At 39.5% G+C, this 19261-nt stretch overlaps 1 protein-coding gene across 1 annotated transcript; it reads left to right on the top strand.

Annotated features, from left to right (window-relative positions):
- Positions 1-2870: 2870 nt before the first annotated feature.
- Positions 2871-17797, top strand: gucy2f (guanylate cyclase 2F, retinal). Its single transcript, XM_034096918.1, has 18 exons — positions 2871-3612; positions 4374-4675; positions 7725-8079; positions 8468-8552; positions 9046-9142; positions 9272-9397; positions 9906-9986; positions 10108-10284; positions 10367-10523; positions 11089-11238; positions 11367-11515; positions 12011-12174; positions 15776-15968; positions 16361-16535; positions 16625-16723; positions 16809-16903; positions 17004-17089; positions 17716-17797. Exons 1-18 carry the CDS (start codon positions 2871-2873, stop codon positions 17795-17797), a joined length of 3315 nt encoding a protein of 1104 aa, XP_033952809.1.
- The last annotated feature ends 1464 nt before the right edge of the window (positions 17798-19261 follow it).

Here is a 19261-nt window from a genome sequence, read left to right as displayed (position 1 = left end):
ATGAATATGCAGTGTGAGTGACTTCAAAATATATTGTTCCCAAAAGTCTTTATCTACGTCTCACATGCGTTTTGAATTATGTCCTCATTTATCCTTTTTTAAGATTCAGAGGATATCATATTACATCATCCTCTTTCTGCCCACACTACATTTAAATGTCCCTTACCGTCCCATACTGTGTGATGAGAGAGAGTTTAATATCTAAGTTAGGTGGATACTTATACGATTTAGTTATTTTTAAATATACCTCCCCTCCTAATTATTCTTTTTGATTTGCTTGTGGAGAGTTGTTTCATTTCACATTTTCTAACAAAGCACAGAGCAGCATCAGATGTGTAGTGCTGAGTCATCATTCTCTATTCCTGAAGCAGGACAGCGATGTCAAGGTGTTATGTTTAAGAAGATCATCAGCTTACGTGGAATATGGGTCAACAGAGGTGAAATCTCTCTCGAGTATCATGTTACACATTAATGTTGTATTTCTGAATCATGTCTATAACCTTTGTTTACTGGCCCATTGTCCTTAGTAGTCAGGAATCACTTAAAGGTTATGTTATTCACACACACACACACACACACACACACACACACACACACACACACACACACACACACACACACACACACACACACACACACACACACACACACACACACACACACACACACACACACACAGGGAGAATGACAGACAAACAGATGGGTGAAGGAGATCGAACGGTCGGATGGGACACACTCTTTGTAACACACACAAACACGCACGAACGAACGCACGCACGCACACGCACACACACACACACACACACACACACGCACGCACACACACGGCAGGCAGGCAGCTGATGTCAGATGTTGACTGAAGTATTACCCTTGTGGTTTTTAAAAGCTTTTGTTATTTATACCTGAATTGAAATTGAAAGGGGTTGGTTTTTGTTTTTGTTTACTGCATGTAACATTACTGGGTTCAGATTCAGATTCAAGATACTTTATTGTCCATTAAATTGATACATGATGTGTCTTTGGCACTGGCAAATAAACTCACCATACACAGAACCACATACAATTCATACTGTTCAAGCAACAATAAAAAGGGAAATGTGATATGGCAGTTTACTTAAGCAATACAAAAATGAACAAAGATTAAAAGGAGTGAAGGCATATAAATGCATTGCTATGTGTCACTAGAAACGGAATTGCATTTGAGAATGAGGGAGAGTGTGAGATGCGGGCGACAAAGCTTTAAGTAATCTGAAAGACAGACTGCTTTTTGAATACTTACAGTATGTTGATTGATTTTGTACAAATGTGACACTAATGACAATAAATACCTTATATTTAATATACTAATACCACTTTCGTTAAATGTAATCCTAGTAAACTACTCTTATATGAAATACATGTAAACCTATGTTTGACTTTACATAAAAAATGAATAGTGAGTTGTAGACTATATGTAATAGTGGTTTACCCTATCACCTTATAATGGAATAATACAATCAAATATCTAATGTATAATCACTGACATGCGCTTGATCCAGGCTTTGGTTCTGGTATATAATTCACCCAGTCCATAGTTTGTCTTTTACACCATCACCCACTGTTGATGTCGTGGCAACCATTTGTTTGTGACTCATTTGTCAGGCAAGGTTGCTTTACCTGGTGGCGTCTTTTGAAAAAGAGCTGAAAAGACTGACGCAGGCAAAACAGGCAGCAGAACTCAGGGGACCTGCAGGGAAGGTCCTTCGTTATCTTTAATTACTACCACTCCTAATTCACTTAATCTGGAGCCTGCTGTACAGCGTGTATATTATACCAATTAAAGCACGGTCCAGGTGTCCTCATGCAGTATGGCTGAGGTGTCTCCATGGCAAGAAAATGTCCCCACCTGGAACATCAGGACATGTTTGTTTACCGAAAACAGCATATGGAGGTCGATGCTATGGATAAACTGTATTTCCATGATATACACTTAGTATATGAACATCAAAATATCATTATCAATACACATTACTTCCAGATAAGTATGGTAACTGAGGGGGAGAGGCCTTGTGTGGCTCCAGCCTGAATGATAACACGGCTTTTAGAGTAGACTAAGGCCTGTTGTCAATCCTCTTACATTGTGCCTCACTGAAAATGGATTAGAGGCTAACACCTACGTTTTAGCCCTGAGTAACTTTGAAGGGATTTGACTGAATAGGCTTGTAGCTGACACTGGCTTTATATATTGACAATCAATCAAATGTTTTCCCAATTTTAAATATACTTTTTTTTTCTTAGGGAAGTTCGCTCAAAGTTCGATTCGCATTTCAATTTTCAATTGGATATTTATGTTTGTGATGGTAAGGAACCCCTAGGGGCTGGATGGGATTTGATCTGTCTTTCTTCAGACATGCTTCCCGTGAACAGAAGTGTTTGTGGAAACGCTCAGGAGCCTTCAGAGGCGCTGACTGCGGGACATAAGTAGCTCTCCAGGGTGCTGAAGTTGTCTCTAAACGCGACAGACGCACCGCGCAGCCCTCTGCCTGCAGCCTGTCACTTTCAGCTGATAATCCAAACACAATGAATTGGCTGTGTCTTCAGCGGAGCAACACCGTGGATGCTCGGGATCAATAGCTAATTCAGAATATTTGGAATCAGAAAAGCAGAACCTTGGGAACAGGTGTGTGAATGCCTCATTGGAACCTGAAACTGACCTGATGGCACTAGATAAATGGTAGGTGGTCCATTTGTTTAAAATCCGCCATTCACGACTTACTATAGCCATTTGTTTAAGAATTAGAAATACTTTTATCTTTGCCTGTTTTGCAGGTGTCACTGTTAATTCATTAGTGAACATGAAGATTCATTATCTTGGACATCCTGGAAGGACAATGCAAAATATTCATCCACCTTTCAGAGGGGCACTGTGGGAGTCCAACCATCCATGTATGCCAGTAATTAAAAGCAGACCAACTTTTACGACACTGCCCTTTTATAACTTTCTGTTATGGGTCCTCCTCGGGGTATTGACATTCCCTTGTTGTGTCCGCTGTTTAATATTCAAAGTGGGGGTCCTGGGGCCTTGGAATTGCGACCCTGTGCAGAACAGGGCTCTGCCGGCTGCAGCCGCAAGGCTCGCTGTAAACAGGATAAACGGAGACCTCAATCTGGATCTAGGCCTTAAACTGGACTTTATCATTCTCCAGGAACCTTGCGAAACCTCCACAGCTCTCACTGCATTTATTTACAATGAGAACAAGGCGGATGTGTTTATTGGCCCCACAAACCCGGGATACTGTGTTGCCGCTTCTCTGCTTTCCAAGAACTGGGATAAGGCCATATTCTCGTATGGCTGTGTTAACTATGAGCTGGACTGGGTCATGGGATACCCGACCTTTTCCAGGACAGTACCTTTTCCCTCTGAGGTGCTGTTCATCGTGTTGAAATACTTTAGGTGGGCCAGTGTTGTGGTGATCTCATCCAATGAGGATATATGGAGGGACACTGCTGCGAGAGTTGCTACTGCTCTCAGACGTGAGGGGCTTCCTGTTGGCCTGGTTACATCCATTGGCATGAACGAGACGGAGATGGAGAGCACACTGAGGAAAATCCAGGAAGCAGGAGAAATCAGGGGTGAGTCTATGCTGACATTAATACAGGAGCTAGAAATTATAACATGTGAGACTGTATATGTTAAGGTGATACCAGATGATTAAAAAGTAGAATAATATATTAAAATGTTATTATATGCAGTCGTAGTCGTTTTTACAAAAAGAGATAGTAATATAAAAACATGGGGAGCAGGTATTAAATCACAGGTGAACTCCTGGCTGAACTGCAAAACATCAAACCATCATCTGTTTTGATTTTCCCCACCAGGATTTTCTCCCTTTCAAGCTGTAGGCAACACATCCTCTTTAATAGGCTTATCATTCCAAACATGCTTCATTGGCATGAGTGCAACAAAAACAGCCTTGCGAGAGTATCGAGTACTAGTGAGATTAAAGAGAAAATAATGCCATTTGACACTGCAGATTTCACCTTGTGGTTAAGGTGAACTGGGGCAGAAGCTTAATTTGTTTGTTTTAAATAATAATCAAGTGGAAAAAGCTGATAGAAAAGAGGAGTTTGGGAGAAAAGTGAAATTACAGGGAACCTCGACTTCTTATTTTTAACAACTTTGAACACTCGCGCTTGAACACTTGAACTAAATGGAATACTATAATAAGACTTCAGACTACAATGCTGCATGGTAATGTGTTGCCACTTGCATAGATCACAAGTACCCTTCTTTCTGATTTGTCTTCAACTTTTGGAGTACATTATGTAAACTCCACTTGTGCTAACACATGTTATCACTCTACCAATATATAATTGTTACTTATCTATTTCAGTCATCATCATGTGCATGCACTCAGTCCTCATTGGAGGGGAGCAGCAGGCTACCTTTCTTCTCAAAGCACAGGAAATGGGCCTGACCTCAGGGAAGTATGTCTTCATGCCCTACGACACCCTCCATTACAGCCTGCCCTACACGAACGTCTCGTTCTTCCCCCTGCAAAACAACAGCAGGCTGAGGGAAGCCTATGATGCTGTGCTCACCATCACCATGGCCTCTGAGCCTTTTTCCTTCAATGAGGCATTCGCTGCCGCCAAGAGGAGTCAGGAAATCACACTAGACGTGCAGCCTGAGCAGGTAGTAACCACGTCAAAAGCTAATCATCTACAGCTGGTTTTTTTATTAAAATGTTCACTTATGTTGTTCTTCCACCACAGCCTCCTAACTGAAAGCGAGTTGACTACAAATGTTGCAACTTGTGCTTTTGCCGTGTTTGCTAATACCGCTAGCATGTTAGCATATATGTAGTAGTCTACTCAGATAGGGGAGAGTGGGGTATATTGAGCCATTTTTTTGTTATGCTGTCAGCTGTCCTCTAAGAAATGAGAAATGACACATAGTAAAAATGAAAACACACACCTATAATTCAGGATGTCTCCTATCAATGGCAATAATAATAATTAATATTTGATCAAGGGCAGTGAAAATATTACTTCTTCAAAAAAAAAGTCTTGTGGCTCAACTTGCCCCAGTGTAGGGGTAAGTTGATCCAGGTCAGGGGGTAAATTGAACCACTGTTCAAACCTGGGCATACCTGTTCAAACATGGGCATACCTGTTCAAACATGGACATACCTACAACAAATCTTAAAGGTAACAATAAATAACAAACCAAATACAAGCTTAGTTTTTCAAATATTTTTAATATAAATTTCGATTGAATTGATTGATTTTTTTTTTAACATGTTAAAACGAAAAGTAATCATACAAATGGTGATACAATTTCATACATCTTACCAATCAAACACAGGGTAAATTCAACTTTAAATGTAGCCTACAATGAGCTCTTATTATCAACTTGGCCTACTTTCATTCATTTCTCCATTGAAAAACTGGCTCAACTTACCCCAAGGCCCGTGGTTCACTTTACCACTTTAGCCACCATTTTAGAAAAAATAGCCTAGCATTACAATTCAGAGTCATCTTTAGCTTAATGATTCAAATGGTTTAATACGCTGCCAACACATCAACATACAATATTAGGTGTTTAAACCTGGATAAACATTTTTTTACATGACAGCCGATATAGCTAACATCTAGAAAGTTTACTTTGACGAGCAAAACACGTTTTTTTGTAAAAATGTTTACTTACCAGACCACAATGAGTATCCCTCTTTCACAGGCAATGAGAAATGGGTGGAGCTTACATAATTTCTGGTCACTTGATTACAACTATAAGGCGTTGCCTGGTTACAGGGGTTGGTTCAACTTACCCACTGGCTCAACTAACCCCTTCTCCCCTACTTGAGTAAAAGTAGAAAATGTAGGAATACTCTGTTACAAGTGAAATTCCTGTGATATGTGCCTTAAAGCACTTTGAGCTGCACCTGAGGCATGCAAAGTGCTTTACACATGAATTGTATATTTAATTATTCAAAGTAAAAGTGCTCATTATGCAAATGTGACACTTATTTGACACATGGGTCATTCCAGAATTGGAGAACAATTTAGACAACAACATTTTTGAAAAATAAACCTTTTATTTTTATTGTATTTAGGAAAAACAGATAATAAACCATCAAAAAAAGTGATTTGCCCAACTAAGGCATCAAACTGGAAGGCTGACAGGCAGGTAGGCCATCCAGTTATTTTAGCCGGGGCGGCTCAGATGATTGGTCGTGCTTTTGACAGTACTACGGCTTCCACAGATGACGTTTTTTTATGGATTTTTTGTCAAAGCACTTTTTCATTGCTATCGGGATGTTAAGAGCATTCCATGGAATATAACAAAGTGTATCTCAAGCTGGTTTCTCAAACTCCTACCTTTAAGTAAAGAAAGGCAAATATACATTAAATACTCATGTCATTTTTGGATCAAACTGGTTTAATCTTATTATTTTAATAGAAAAAATGATAGGCTATAGTAACAGGGTTGAAATTAGAGTAACAGGTTTGCGTAAGGTAACAGGTTTAAATGGCTACATAACATTTGATTGTAGATCATGACATAAATTAGACAAATAAATACTCAGGACAACAGAAATGTTGTTTGATGTTGTTCGTTTTATATATATTTTCCAATGAAGAATTAACCCTGTTACTCTAATTATAGTAACAGGGTTGCAGGCTTTTACCTCAGGAATTAATGCTAGCTGCACAATGTAATGCTATTGTCAAGGAATGGACACACTTAGATATTTAACTAAAGAAAGATACATTTGAAATGTATTTGTTTTAGTCTCATAATGTGAGTAACAGGGTTGCGTTTGTATGAGTGCCACACTCCTGCAAGAGTGACAAGATTGGAAATATATAAAAAATAAAAGAGAGGACTTAGTTTTGGTCTACCCATGGTAGTAGCACATGGCTTGCTGGTGTCCTTTCCACTGTGTCATGTGTCACTTCCTCTACCAAGCTAAAAAGGTTTGGGTAACAGGGTTGCACGCATGTTGAGGGACACACCTTCTGTGCAAAATTACTGTTATTTAAAATGTGTTTGTGATTTAACAAATTGATTTTACCATTACAAGAGACATATATCAATAGAATAATACCAACAAAAAGGCCATTTTAGGGGATGTCCGAGAGCTATTTGATATTTTAAATATGATTTTGAAACCACTTTTTCTACAACTTTATATGCACATTGTCTCAAGGCAAGTATATGTAACAAAACACGTGCATGTTTTAGCTTTTTTGGCATGGATTATTTGATTTGTTATATGTGGGACATGAAATGTCCCCCAATTCTGGAATGACCCACATATTGTATGTTTTGATTATAATTATGGAGGCATTCATGTTTCTTTCAAAGCCGGTAAAGGTGCAGCTTTGTACTCTGCAGGGTGGCTTGTGAATGTTACTCAAAGTGTAACTAAAGTCCTTTTAAAGTGTTGTTTATATTTGTCATTATTAATGCAAATGTGCAAAGTAACTAAAGGTATTAAATAAATGTAGTGGAGTAAAAGTACACCATTTACCTCTGAATTGTATAGGGTAAAAGTACAAATTAGCTAAAAATCTCTCAAATGTGACTTTAATACAGTACTTGAGTAAATGTACCTAGTTACATAACACCACTGCATGTTAGCAAACAGACTGCGACAATGTACTGCTCAACATTTCATGAGGGGGTGATATAAAGTAGTTGAAATATAATGCTTAACACATCATGTCTTTTCTTGCAGGTTAACCCACTATTTGGAACTATCTATAACAGCATCTACCTGGTGGCCAAGTCCATCCACAATATCAGGAAGGCAGGAGAGCTGCTGTCAGGAGTCAACCTGGCGTACTTCAAAAAGAACACAAACTTCACCGGCTTCAACCAGAGGATCACGGTGGACGCTGCTGGGGACGTTCTGACCAAGTACGTCATCCTGGACTCTGACGGCATTGGGAGCCAGCTCTACCAGACCTTTCTGTTGGACCTTAAGTCCAGAGTGCTTAGTTTTGCTGGCAATTCCATTCACTATCCTGGAGGATATCCTCCGCCATCTGATTCAAGCTGCTGGTTTGACAAAAAAATCCTCTGCACTGGAGGTAAGGGGCTTCGCTTTGGCGTGTGTGTGTGTGTGTGTGTGTGTGTGTGTGTGTGTGTGTGTGTGTGTGTGTGTGTGTGTGTGTGTGTGTGTGTGTGTGTGTGTGTGTGTGTGTGTGTGTGTGTGTGTGTGTGTGTGTGTGTGTGTGGTGTGTGTGTGTGTGTGTGTGTGTGTGTGTGTGTGTGTGTGTGTGTGTGTGTGTGTGTGTGTGTGTGTGTGTGTGTGTGTGTGTGTGTGTGTGTGTGTGTGTGTGTGTGTGTGTGTGTGTGTGTGTGCGTGTGTGTGTGTTAATGTGAATGATGTATGGATGTGTGGTTTCTCAAGCCCTTCACAGTTGCATCTACTCCATGCTTTTCCCCCAACATCAAGTTACCTGTTGTCATCCCCAGGTGTGGAGGTCACCTACATCATAGTGGTGTTTGCTGTCATCTTGTCTTTGGCTGTTGGAGGGCTCCTTATTGGTCTTTACATCAGGTACAGCCTGTAGATAGATATAGGTTCTTCTTTTAAAGCAAACAAGTAGCAGTGTTCCTCTCCTGTGCTTTTCTTCAGCTGCATCCCACACATTTGATATGGAGATATTTTGCATCATCATTTGGTGTGCACAATAATGGATGTTCTGTGTAGATGCTTGAGCATGAAAAGGGTATAGAAAAATAGTAACAAAAACAAAAGGTAGAGAATCATATTTGGCAAAAGAAAGCAGAATAACCAAAACATCTATAAATACTGTTGAAATCAAATTAACTTATTTTCCCAAAGTGTATTGCTGATAATCCTGACCCTTATTTAATATCCAAGTACTTTTTGCCGACAGGATACTAGAAGTAGATCTCACATAAGAAGGTGCATTTATTTTGGTTATCTGTCTTCGCTCTGAAGATAAGAGAATCCTGAGTTAGACTTATGAATCCCGCTACCTCCTTTTGTACCAATTCATTTATTTTTTTCTTGATCTAATTTACAGGAGGAGACTCCAACAAATCCGACTGCTCAAAGGTCCTAATCGGATACTTCTGACTTTGGAAGATCTCACGTTTATCGATCCTCAGCCAAGCAACAAGGTAAGCATCAGCAAATCTCTTTTCCATGTGTTTTCTGCATTATACTAAGTAGACATATCACATTGAATTAAACGTTTCAGGATGGTACTCATTCCATAAAATATTCCACTGTTGTTTTATTTCCCTCAGAAACTTAATTTAGAAGATCTAGGCGACTCAAAGAGTGCTATAGAGGAGAAAACTGGAGACCGCTCACACTCTGTTAACAGCTTACAGACAACCACTCATGAGACCACCAATGTAGCCGTGTACGAGGTATGTAACACTGAGAGTCATTCCTCCTGCTGCTTCAACCTGTATGTGACGTTGTCCTGCTAAAGCTAATGTCTGGGCCGTTAACTCTTATAGGACATTCTACAATGACACAACTCTTGCCATGTTTTTAAGACAGACAACCCATTCGACACTTGGTTTTAATGTGTCATTGATTTATGTTTAAATCAATTTTTGAGGAAGGTTGAGGTTAGGTTTGACTATTTGTTCTAGGTTAGTGAAGATTTAATTTGGCTTTAGTTCTTGTCCTCTCAAATATTGTGCACGATTTAAAGTGGTTTTAAATCAGGAATCACAACAGTACGTCCCAGATACTCACATGAAATGTGGATGGATGAATGAACAGGCAGCAGTAAATGTTTGTTTTTTAGTAGTAAAATACATATTTTGTCTAAAAGAGTTTAAAACGTTTTGCAGTCAATAAAACCATATGTAAAAAATGTGAAACACTGAAGTGGATCCCACTGCAAACACATGACTTCTCTTCCAGGGCGACTGGGTGTGGCTGAGGAAATTTAAGAAGGGTCAGTTCAAAGAAGTGAAGCAGAGCACCACCAGGATTTTCACAAAGGTAGAGAAGCATGTCCTCATCTAAGTTCCAGTAGTAATAAGTGCTGTAGCTAACTATTGTAATAAAACATTCATTCATACTTCTGGATCATTACAACATAATTCCTTATCTGCTTTCTCAGATGAAAGACCTGAGAAATGAGAACGTGAATCCGTTCCTCGGGTTCTTTCTGGACTGCTCGATGTTTGCGGTGGTGACGGAGCACTGCTCCCGGGGCAGTCTGAGGGACCTGCTGAGAAAAGAGGACGTCAAATTAGACTGGATGTTCAAGTCCTCGCTTTTGCTCGACCTCATCAAGGTAAACACTGATGAACTGCCCCATTGGTTTGTTGACATTTATTCTATGGTTAACCTCATTGTAAAACATATTGTGCGTCCAGGGTATGAAATACCTTCACCACAAAGAATTCCCCCATGGCAGACTTAAATCTCGTAACTGTGTGGTGGACGGGCGTTTTGTCCTGAAGATTACTGACTATGGCTTCAACGAGCTGCTGGATGCTCAAAAAGCTCCTTTAGAAGAACCTCCACCTGAAGGTATGACAGAATGCCTCACTGCTATTCATGACTATCCAATATACAACATTAGCCTTTCAAAAGTGCTGTTAAGATGAGCTTGAATGTTTTAACTTATGCTTGTATGTATATTTGTTTTTATTTATTTAAGAAGGTGCTATGCACATTTGTTGTCCACACACATTCTTCCTCTGCAGTTTCTGGCAGGTTGATGGCATTAACAAAAACATACAAGAGCGCAGTAGCACAGACAAAAACCCAAGTACAATTACTAAACATAATCAAAGACAAAAACTAATGAGCAAATTGACAGCACACTTGAAGCACAATTACAGCACATACTGTACGAGAGCACACCCTCTGAAAAAAGAACATTAAATGTATTATGTCAACAATTTACACATAATTGTATAAGGTAAGTTGCACGCAATAATATTAAGTTGAAACCAATATTCTTTATTTAAACTTAATTGCTTTTAGTATGTGTAATTTGTTGAAATAATACATTTAATTTAAGTCAATGTTTCACTTTGTTCAGTGTATCATGTTTCAAACCTATTTCTTTGTCCATTCTTTTTTCCACAAGAGTTATTTTGGACAGCTCCAGAGTTCTTAAGGGACAATGCGAACTCACGCAAAGGCACCTACAAAGGAGACGTGTACAGCTTCTCCATCATCCTTCAGGAGGTGGTGGTCAGAGGGCTTCCATACTGCATGCTGGGTCTGACACCCGAGGGTGCGTATCCATCACGGAAGAGAGAGGACTGTTCATTAGTTTGAGATCAATGAGGTGGAGATTTGAGGAACATTTCATACATTTTTACTGCATTCTGATTTGTTCCATGTCTTCTGTCTCCTCACTAGAGATCATACGTAAGGTGAAGAAGCCCCCGCCCATGTGCCGCCCCACTGTGGCCCCGGACCAGGCACCTCTGGAGTGTATCCAGCTGATGAAGCAGTGCTGGAGCGAAACACCAGAGCGCCGACCAACATTTCATGAGATCTTTGACAGGGTACATTTTTATAGGGTTTGCACAGTTTAACAGAACACAAACATAAAAGTGTACAGTGCAGGAAGAGGCACAAAACACACTGGGCTTATTTGAACCCTCAACCTGAATAATGGTAAATGTCAAGATTGATTATACAAAAAGTAATATGAATTCAATATTAATTGCATATTGTCACTATGAGTTAAACAATACAAAGCAAATACAATTATACAATATTGATAGATGGATTTCAAACACTTTATTTTGTAAGGTGGAAAAAGCCATTTCATAATTAGGTAACCTAATCTATAAATTATTGAAAATGTACCTTGGTAAGGGTTAGATACATTTGGGGTGATGAAGATCTGAAGATTGACAAGTTGTGTAAGAATGAATTTTGAACTGCTTAAGATTATTCCCTTCATCAAACTTTTCTTATTTTACGGCCGGTTATTAGAATAGAATTTTATGAGTATCATTTAAAGTGATTCTGTATTGTTTTTTTATTGCGAGTAGTTCAAGATAATCAACAAGGGGAAGAAGACAAACATAATTGACTCCATGCTGCGGATGCTGGAGCAGTACAGCTCCAACCTGGAGGATCTCATCAGAGAGAGAACCGAAGAGCTGGAGGCGGAGAAACAGAGAACAGAAAAACTGCTGTCAGAGATGCTGCCACCGTGAGTGTACACACACACACACAACACACACACACACACACACACACACACACACACACACACACACACACACACACACACACACACACACACACACACACACACACACACACACAAACAAACAAACATTATGCTCATTTTCAGGTTCATATCAGTATGTTGTGCCTCTACTAAGACATGTCTCCATGCTTTAATGTTCAAAAAGCTCTTTATTTTTCTCATACTACCTGTGCTGCAGCACCTCTTTTCACCCTCTGTCTGAAACCAGAGCCCAGTCTGCTCTGATTGGTTAACTGTCCGGCTCTGTTGTGATTGGTCACCTGCATACACTCTAAAAACAAATGCCTTGGCTCAACAAAGAAAATCAACGCAACAGTTTGCATCGATGTGTATTGAGTTAAGACAACTTCTAATGAAATTGTCTTAAAGCAACAAAGTTATTTGAGTTAGGGGAGAAGGCTTTTCCTCTACAATCAGAGGTGTTTTTAATGACCACTTACTTAATATTGGTAGCATAAACACAAGTTTTGAAGTTGATTACTCAAAAGATTAAGTTGTTCCGACTAGTTTTACAACATGATTTAAAAGGAATTTTAAGTTGTATGTACTTAATTACCCTCATTCGGGAATACAAGTTTTTAAGTTGATTACTCCAAATATTAAGTTGTTCCAACCTGTTTTATCGTATGATTTAAAAGGAATTTTAAGTTGTATGTACTTAATTACCATCATTGTGAACACATGTGTTTAAGTTGACAACCATTTAGAAATTAAGTTGCTCCAAATATATTGTATTCAATAGTTTTTTTCTTAGCTTTTTCATGTTTTTGCCTTTAAAGAAAGAAATTAATTGATTCCACAACAAAAATATTAGGCAATTCACTTTTAAATTTGAACTGCAGTTGTTTATCTCAACACATGATGTTTCAATCAGGAGAGACTTCATTTAGTTTGAACATGTATTGACACATGCCATATGATAAGGTGCATGAACACCTGACATCACAGCTGACTGCAGGAGAGAGGAGAACCATGTTATAGTTTGGCTGCAGCACGGTGATTGGCTGCTGGATAATGAGGTGAAATGTAATAGGTTAAAGAGACGCCTGTGATGAGCTGATTATATGCAGCTGCGGAGTGAATGTATACCCAGTCTTCCTGAAAGAACTTGCGCTGAGCTTCATTTAAATCTTGAAAAAAAAGATGAATAACACAAATTTAAATTGCCCCACAAATAATAAATAAACCCATTAGCCATATTACCATGGGAAATGGGGACACAGCAAATACATGCTGCCATCACATCGAAGTTAGAGGCCTTTGCATATTTAAAACCAGTGCCAAATGTGTAAAATATGTAAAGTTTTTGTAAAACTACAGAAACAATATCTCAATGGCCACCAATCTGCAGATCACACACATCCATTTTACAAAAGATGTAACGAAGATGTTTCCACGGGACGGGTGGCGCAGTGGGCTGTGCATCTGATCATCAGATCAAGGGGGGTGCTGGGGAACTCCAGTTCGAAACCCGCTCCTGCCGCCACTGCGTCAGGCCGTTGGGCAAGACACTTCACCCGGATTTGCTCCTGTGGGTATTGTCCACAGTACATGTATAATATCAATGTGTACTTGTAAAAGCGCCTCGATGACTTCGAGGCGTGAAAATGGACAGTGTGGCGCAGTGCGCTGTGCAATGATCATCAGATCAAGGGGTGAAACCCTCCGCTGCTGTGTCTGTAAAGCCGGTGTGTCCTTGGGCAAGACACTTCACCTGAACTTGCTCCTGTGGGTATTATCCACAGTGACCATTGCATGTATATAAAAAAATATGTATATGTGTAATGTGTATCTGTAAAGCGCTTTGAGCACTGGAAAAGCGCTATAATAAATGCAAGGAATTATTATTATCACTGCCGACAGTCATTATTTCAAACAGTATGAACACATTTAACGCAGATTGCTTGCTCATTCATTTGTTTCCCTCGACCACGATGGTTGCCATCGTATGGTCAGATCCTGGGGTGGACCGGTCACTGATGAAGGCGATATTCATGTCCTTTTGAAGCATATTAAATAATAAGTTAGCGCATAAGAGATAATGAATTAGGTAATTAATTACATACTTTTTAAACTGTCACTCTTAGCGAATTCAGAGCCATTATTACCAGCTTCTAAAGTAACGCTGGTATTGTTTTCACCTATTGAGTCTGCATGTGTGTGTCGTCATGGCAATGTGGTCCTGAAGACACACAGATGCGCTTTTGAGTACTTTGCCTAGTGTTTCAATGCATGTGGACAGATTTTGTCAATCACAACCGTGCAAGTTTTAGTGTACCTTCTCATCTTTTACGCAGGTTCCATACAATATGGGAACTGGGTAAGTGAAGAGCAGAAGACACTTTTCAAATGTTACACAATCCTTTTCCCATGCCATTGCTGTCATCACCTATCCATGCTGAACGTTGCTAAGATACTAGTGATTGGGGCGTGACCAAAAGTGCAATATGCTTCAAAATGTAACTGACAGAGAGCAGTGCTTTTGTCCTGTGCCCGTGGATTTTATTTTATTTCAAGATTTTTAATTACGCCGCTAAACTCCTTGAAAAGGTCCTCTTCCTTTTCTCCAAGGTACACGACAAGGCAGTGGATGGCTATAGTTCTCTGCGTACTTCAATTGTATTGTGCTATTTTTGAAAAAAGGAAAAAAAGAGAAATTACCTAAATGAATATATTCTGAATGGGTGACTGCCAACAACTTGCATTTCAATGACATCTCTAAATAACGATCCTACCTCAAGAAGCATGTCCTTGGTCTGCTTCACCGAGATTCATTTTGAATAAAAAGCGATATCACAATAGTAACCAAAGTATTTTTACTCTCACAGTAGCCTCTACTGCTTTGTATCCTCTCACAGAACTATTCACAGTTCAAAGGCTGCTAATTGTGGTCAAACAGCAATTTGCCTATACAGTGCAACTACAAGGCTATCTACTGTATTTGAATGACAAAAGATGACACTCACCTTAAAATGTCCTTTGTATATTTCTATTTGTCTTAACTGTGGGAACTTGTCCAGGCATGTTAAGTGGGAGTGGACTTGAAATCCTTACCTCAAGGTGTAGAACAATGCAGTTATCGAGCCACTTGCATAACTTACTACAACTTGAATTTAGTTTTAAGTCAATTAACGCAGAAATCAGAGTTAAAATTACACACAATATTAAGTTGATGTAATTACCAACATTATTACGTCAACACAACTTATAAATTAATGTGTGCAACTTAAAATGTTTATCTAAATCAATTAACTCACATTTTTATCTTGCAACCATGCATTTAATTAAGTGGAGGTGAAAGGTCGCCTGAGTTCGTTTTTAGAGTGTAGAGATGTCGCGCAGTGTGCTGTCAGTGATGTCAATATGTTCAGGAAGTAAACAAAGGAGTCCCTTTCGATGCATTTTAGAAATGTTACCCTTTGCAAACCATTTACATTCACAAAGAATAACAGGAAAGGGAAAACCCCAAAAGCATACTCGGGCCCCTTTGAGATAAAACAACTGACTATCTGTTTCTTGTCACTGTTCTGCCCGTCTATAGATCTGTGGCCGAGGCCCTGAAGACCGGAGCCACAGTGGAGCCAGAGTACTTCGACCAGGTGACGATCTACTTCAGCGACATTGTAGGTTTCACCACCATCTCCTCGCTCAGTGATCCCATCGAGGTGGTCGACCTTCTGAATGACCTCTACTCTCTGTTTGACGCCGTGCTCAGCAACCATGATGTCTACAAGGTCAGAAAACATGCTCGATATTTATAAGGGTCATTTAAGTGTTAACATGCAATTCAACAGCTTGTGTCTACAGTCCAAACACTGATTCAAAAACTAAGATTTAAAGGTTTTATTGTCAAACGCACAAAAGTCACAGCGTGGTTGTTGGCAATGGAAACTCCCAGGCTTTCCCAACAGTGCAACATACAGGACATTCAATGAGACATAAGTGACACAACGGTGCAAGAAAAATGCAGAAATAAGTAAACTACTTCATTTCAAATATGATGGAGAATGTCAAATAAAATACTGTACAGTGGGATAAAATACTTTTGACTGTGCTTCAAAGAGCTCAGGAATGTTACAGTCTTATGTGTATAACATAACTGAATAAATATGTTGATAATATCTAGGTGGAGACCATTGGGGATGCTTACATGGTAGCATCTGGTTTGCCCAAAAGAAATGGCAACAAGCACGCTGCTGAGATTGCCAACATGTCCCTGAACATTCTCAGCTCGGTGGGAACCTTCCAAATGCGGCACATGCCAAACGTGCCCGTCAGGATACGCATAGGCATCCATTCAGGTGAGATTCTTCACATTGTTATTGTTCTAACACTCGATAAGCACGTGGGATGAATACATTATTTTCTGATTATCTTTGTCGTGTTTCAGGGCCCTGTGTTGCTGGAGTGGTCGGTCTGACGATGCCTCGGTACTGCCTTTTTGGAGACACCGTCAACACTGCGTCCCGTATGGAATCCACTGGGCTGCGTGAGTTTCCTGGGCACACATTTAGTTGTGTAGTTTCATGTTTTGCAATAGTGTAATAACTTCTTCCCTCCTCTTTGTCCCTCAGCTTATAGAATCCATGTTAACATGAACACTGTGAAAATCCTCCATTCTCTAAATGAAGGTTATAAAATAGATGTGAGAGGCAAGACAGAGCTGAAGGTAACGTGGCATTTTACAAATATGTAACCTCAGTGTTTGGTATGTGGACAAATATTTGGAAGGAGACCTATAAATCCATGTGTTCTCGTTTGTTTTTTAGGGTAAAGGTATTGAAGAGACATACTGGCTTGTAGGGAAAACAAACTTTACAAAGCCTTTGCCAAGTCCGCCAGAGATCAAACCGGGGTAAGACATTCAAATGTTGTTACTTCTTTCACCTTTTGTATGGCTTCATTCTAAGATAATAAGTAAATGTATACAAAATCCCAAAATGATTACCTGTCCCCAAGTTGAAATTGCCAATTTGGATGTTACGTTTCATTAATGTTATCAATCCATGTCTGCCTGCTGCCTCTGATCCACTTTCGATGATGCAAATTATAACTATCTGAATGTTACTTCAGGGAAGACAGCCACGGTCTGAACCCTGAGGATATAGCTGAGTACAAGAGAAAGAAAGCTGAGAAAAAGGCTTGACTCTCTCAGTCCAAACGCAGGAGGTTAGAGACCTGCATGGCAGCCGGTGTTGTGTTGTGGAAATGTGGCTGTGTCAGTTGGATGTGACCAGAAACGACGCCTGAGTCTGACCTCTCTCATTTATTCTGTGCTGTATTAGTCTCAATAATCTCTTGATCTTATCACCTTCTACATCTTCTTAAGCAGATTGGGGAAAGCCCTCTTTGTTTGTTTCACTCGTTTTTACTGTGACTAACTCATTTATTCTACTGTGTTTTTGTGTTTCTTGTGGCATGCCTTCAAGTGTCTCTGTAAAACCCAATATCGGTCTTAACTCCACCGTCTGCATCTCCTAGGGACAACTGGCAGGAAATGGTGACTGAGGAGATCAAGACTCTTTTTCGCGAGGCCAACAGGCAGGTGGATAAAAAGACCTGAAAGAATGGAAGAGAAGGAAAGATGTGACAAAGGAAGGAAACCAGAGGAAGGATAGACAGAAGGACACATCCTGAGGAATAGAGAGCTGGAGCACCCAGGCTCTCACTGTGGCTTAGTGCAAACTTGTTTAAGAGGATTGTCCCCGGACTGGCTAATCCACCTGCAGCCAGCACAGCAGAACATTACAGTGCTAATGTAATGAGAGTCGTCCTTCGCATTACCTGTCTACGTACGAGCTGCAGCGCGGGGAAGGTGAACCGCTCCTTAGTGAAGGATGCACTTATTCACTCCTCTTATTCACTCCTCCGTGCACTCACCGGCCACTGGATGGTCACCTAGCTATTTCACCCATCAGAAGATTGCTCCAAACTCCTGTTTCAAAATGAAATGAAATTTTTTTTGGGGGTAATATCTTTTTTTGTTTGCCACGAAAGCTCATAATAGAGTTGTGGAGCTGAGGATGTTACTTTGTTGTGGCCAGGTTTAAGTTATTAGACGTTTGAGACAATGGCTGCTATTATATGATCATCAAAGGAGAGAATATTTAAAACACTCATCATACAACAATATATTTCTACTATGATTGAGAAAGATGACAAGGAATATTAAGAATGAAACACTAAAATAGAGCTTTAGCCTTTTTTTACACTTATGAAAGTGTGACTCAGTAATGACAATGCAACAAACATATTCTTCTTTCATATAGATTTATATGAAATACAGTTTTCAGGTCCTTTAGTGATATGTATCGCTATTCTGTCACATGTGGTTCATCCTAACTCTTTGAACCAATGACACACTGCTGTGCTTAATCTAAATCGTTCTCTCTTATTGTAATGATGAAATATGAGTCTGGGTTTGCATTTTCCAGAGATATTTTCAGTGAAGTTCATGAATATATTGAACAAACACAACACACAAGGTTAGTACTTCTCTTCATAATGTACATTTGCAACTCCATGCATTTCCAAAGGTTGCATTTTGCAGAGTAAATACAAACAAACACATTTATCTCATAAACATAGCACAAACAGGCATACTCACCTGTTGCCTTTTTATTGTGCATAAATGGATTGATTGGTGAATAACTGCAAGCACCAAAGTGTCTGTACACCTAACAGCTGTGTATGTATCAATATAGGAAAGAACGCAGCATAGGAAAGTATGTTGGAAGTCAAATCAATGTCTATTTATATAGCACCAAATCATAAAAGAAGACCTAGACCGTAAACGTTTTCATTACAATTGCAAAGAAGTGACATCAAGTTATATCTCTGTGTTCAATGAAGAGAAGTGTGTTTATTGTGAGGCTGATGATGTGCTAATTGTTGTGCAAATCTGGGCTACAGTTTTTCTCTTTGAGTGTCTATATCAATGATTGTATGTCATTTCATTGTGTTAGCAATACAAACTAGGGTTACAGATTGTAACCCAAGTTCTTTAAGCAGGTATGATACATTTAAA

This window comes from Pseudochaenichthys georgianus, chromosome 13 (assembly GCF_902827115.2).
Source record: "Pseudochaenichthys georgianus chromosome 13, fPseGeo1.2, whole genome shotgun sequence".
Classification (NCBI taxonomy): Eukaryota; Metazoa; Chordata; class Actinopteri; order Perciformes; family Channichthyidae; genus Pseudochaenichthys; species Pseudochaenichthys georgianus.
The sequence above is the reverse complement of the archived record's forward strand: the minus strand, read 5'-3'. Positions and strand labels throughout refer to the sequence as shown.

Bases quoted from the DNA above. Each gene is read 5' to 3' on its own strand.
- gucy2f (XM_034096918.1), top strand. From the start codon at position 2,871: ATGCAAAATATTCATCCACCTTTCAGAGGGGCACTGTGGGAGTCCAAC. The intron at 11,239-11,366 runs GTGCGTATCCAT...TCTCCTCACTAG, and splicing joins GCTGGGTCTGACACCCGAGG to AGATCATACGTAAGGTGAAG. The intron at 12,175-15,775 runs GTGAGTGTACAC...GCCCGTCTATAG, and splicing joins CTGTCAGAGATGCTGCCACC to ATCTGTGGCCGAGGCCCTGA.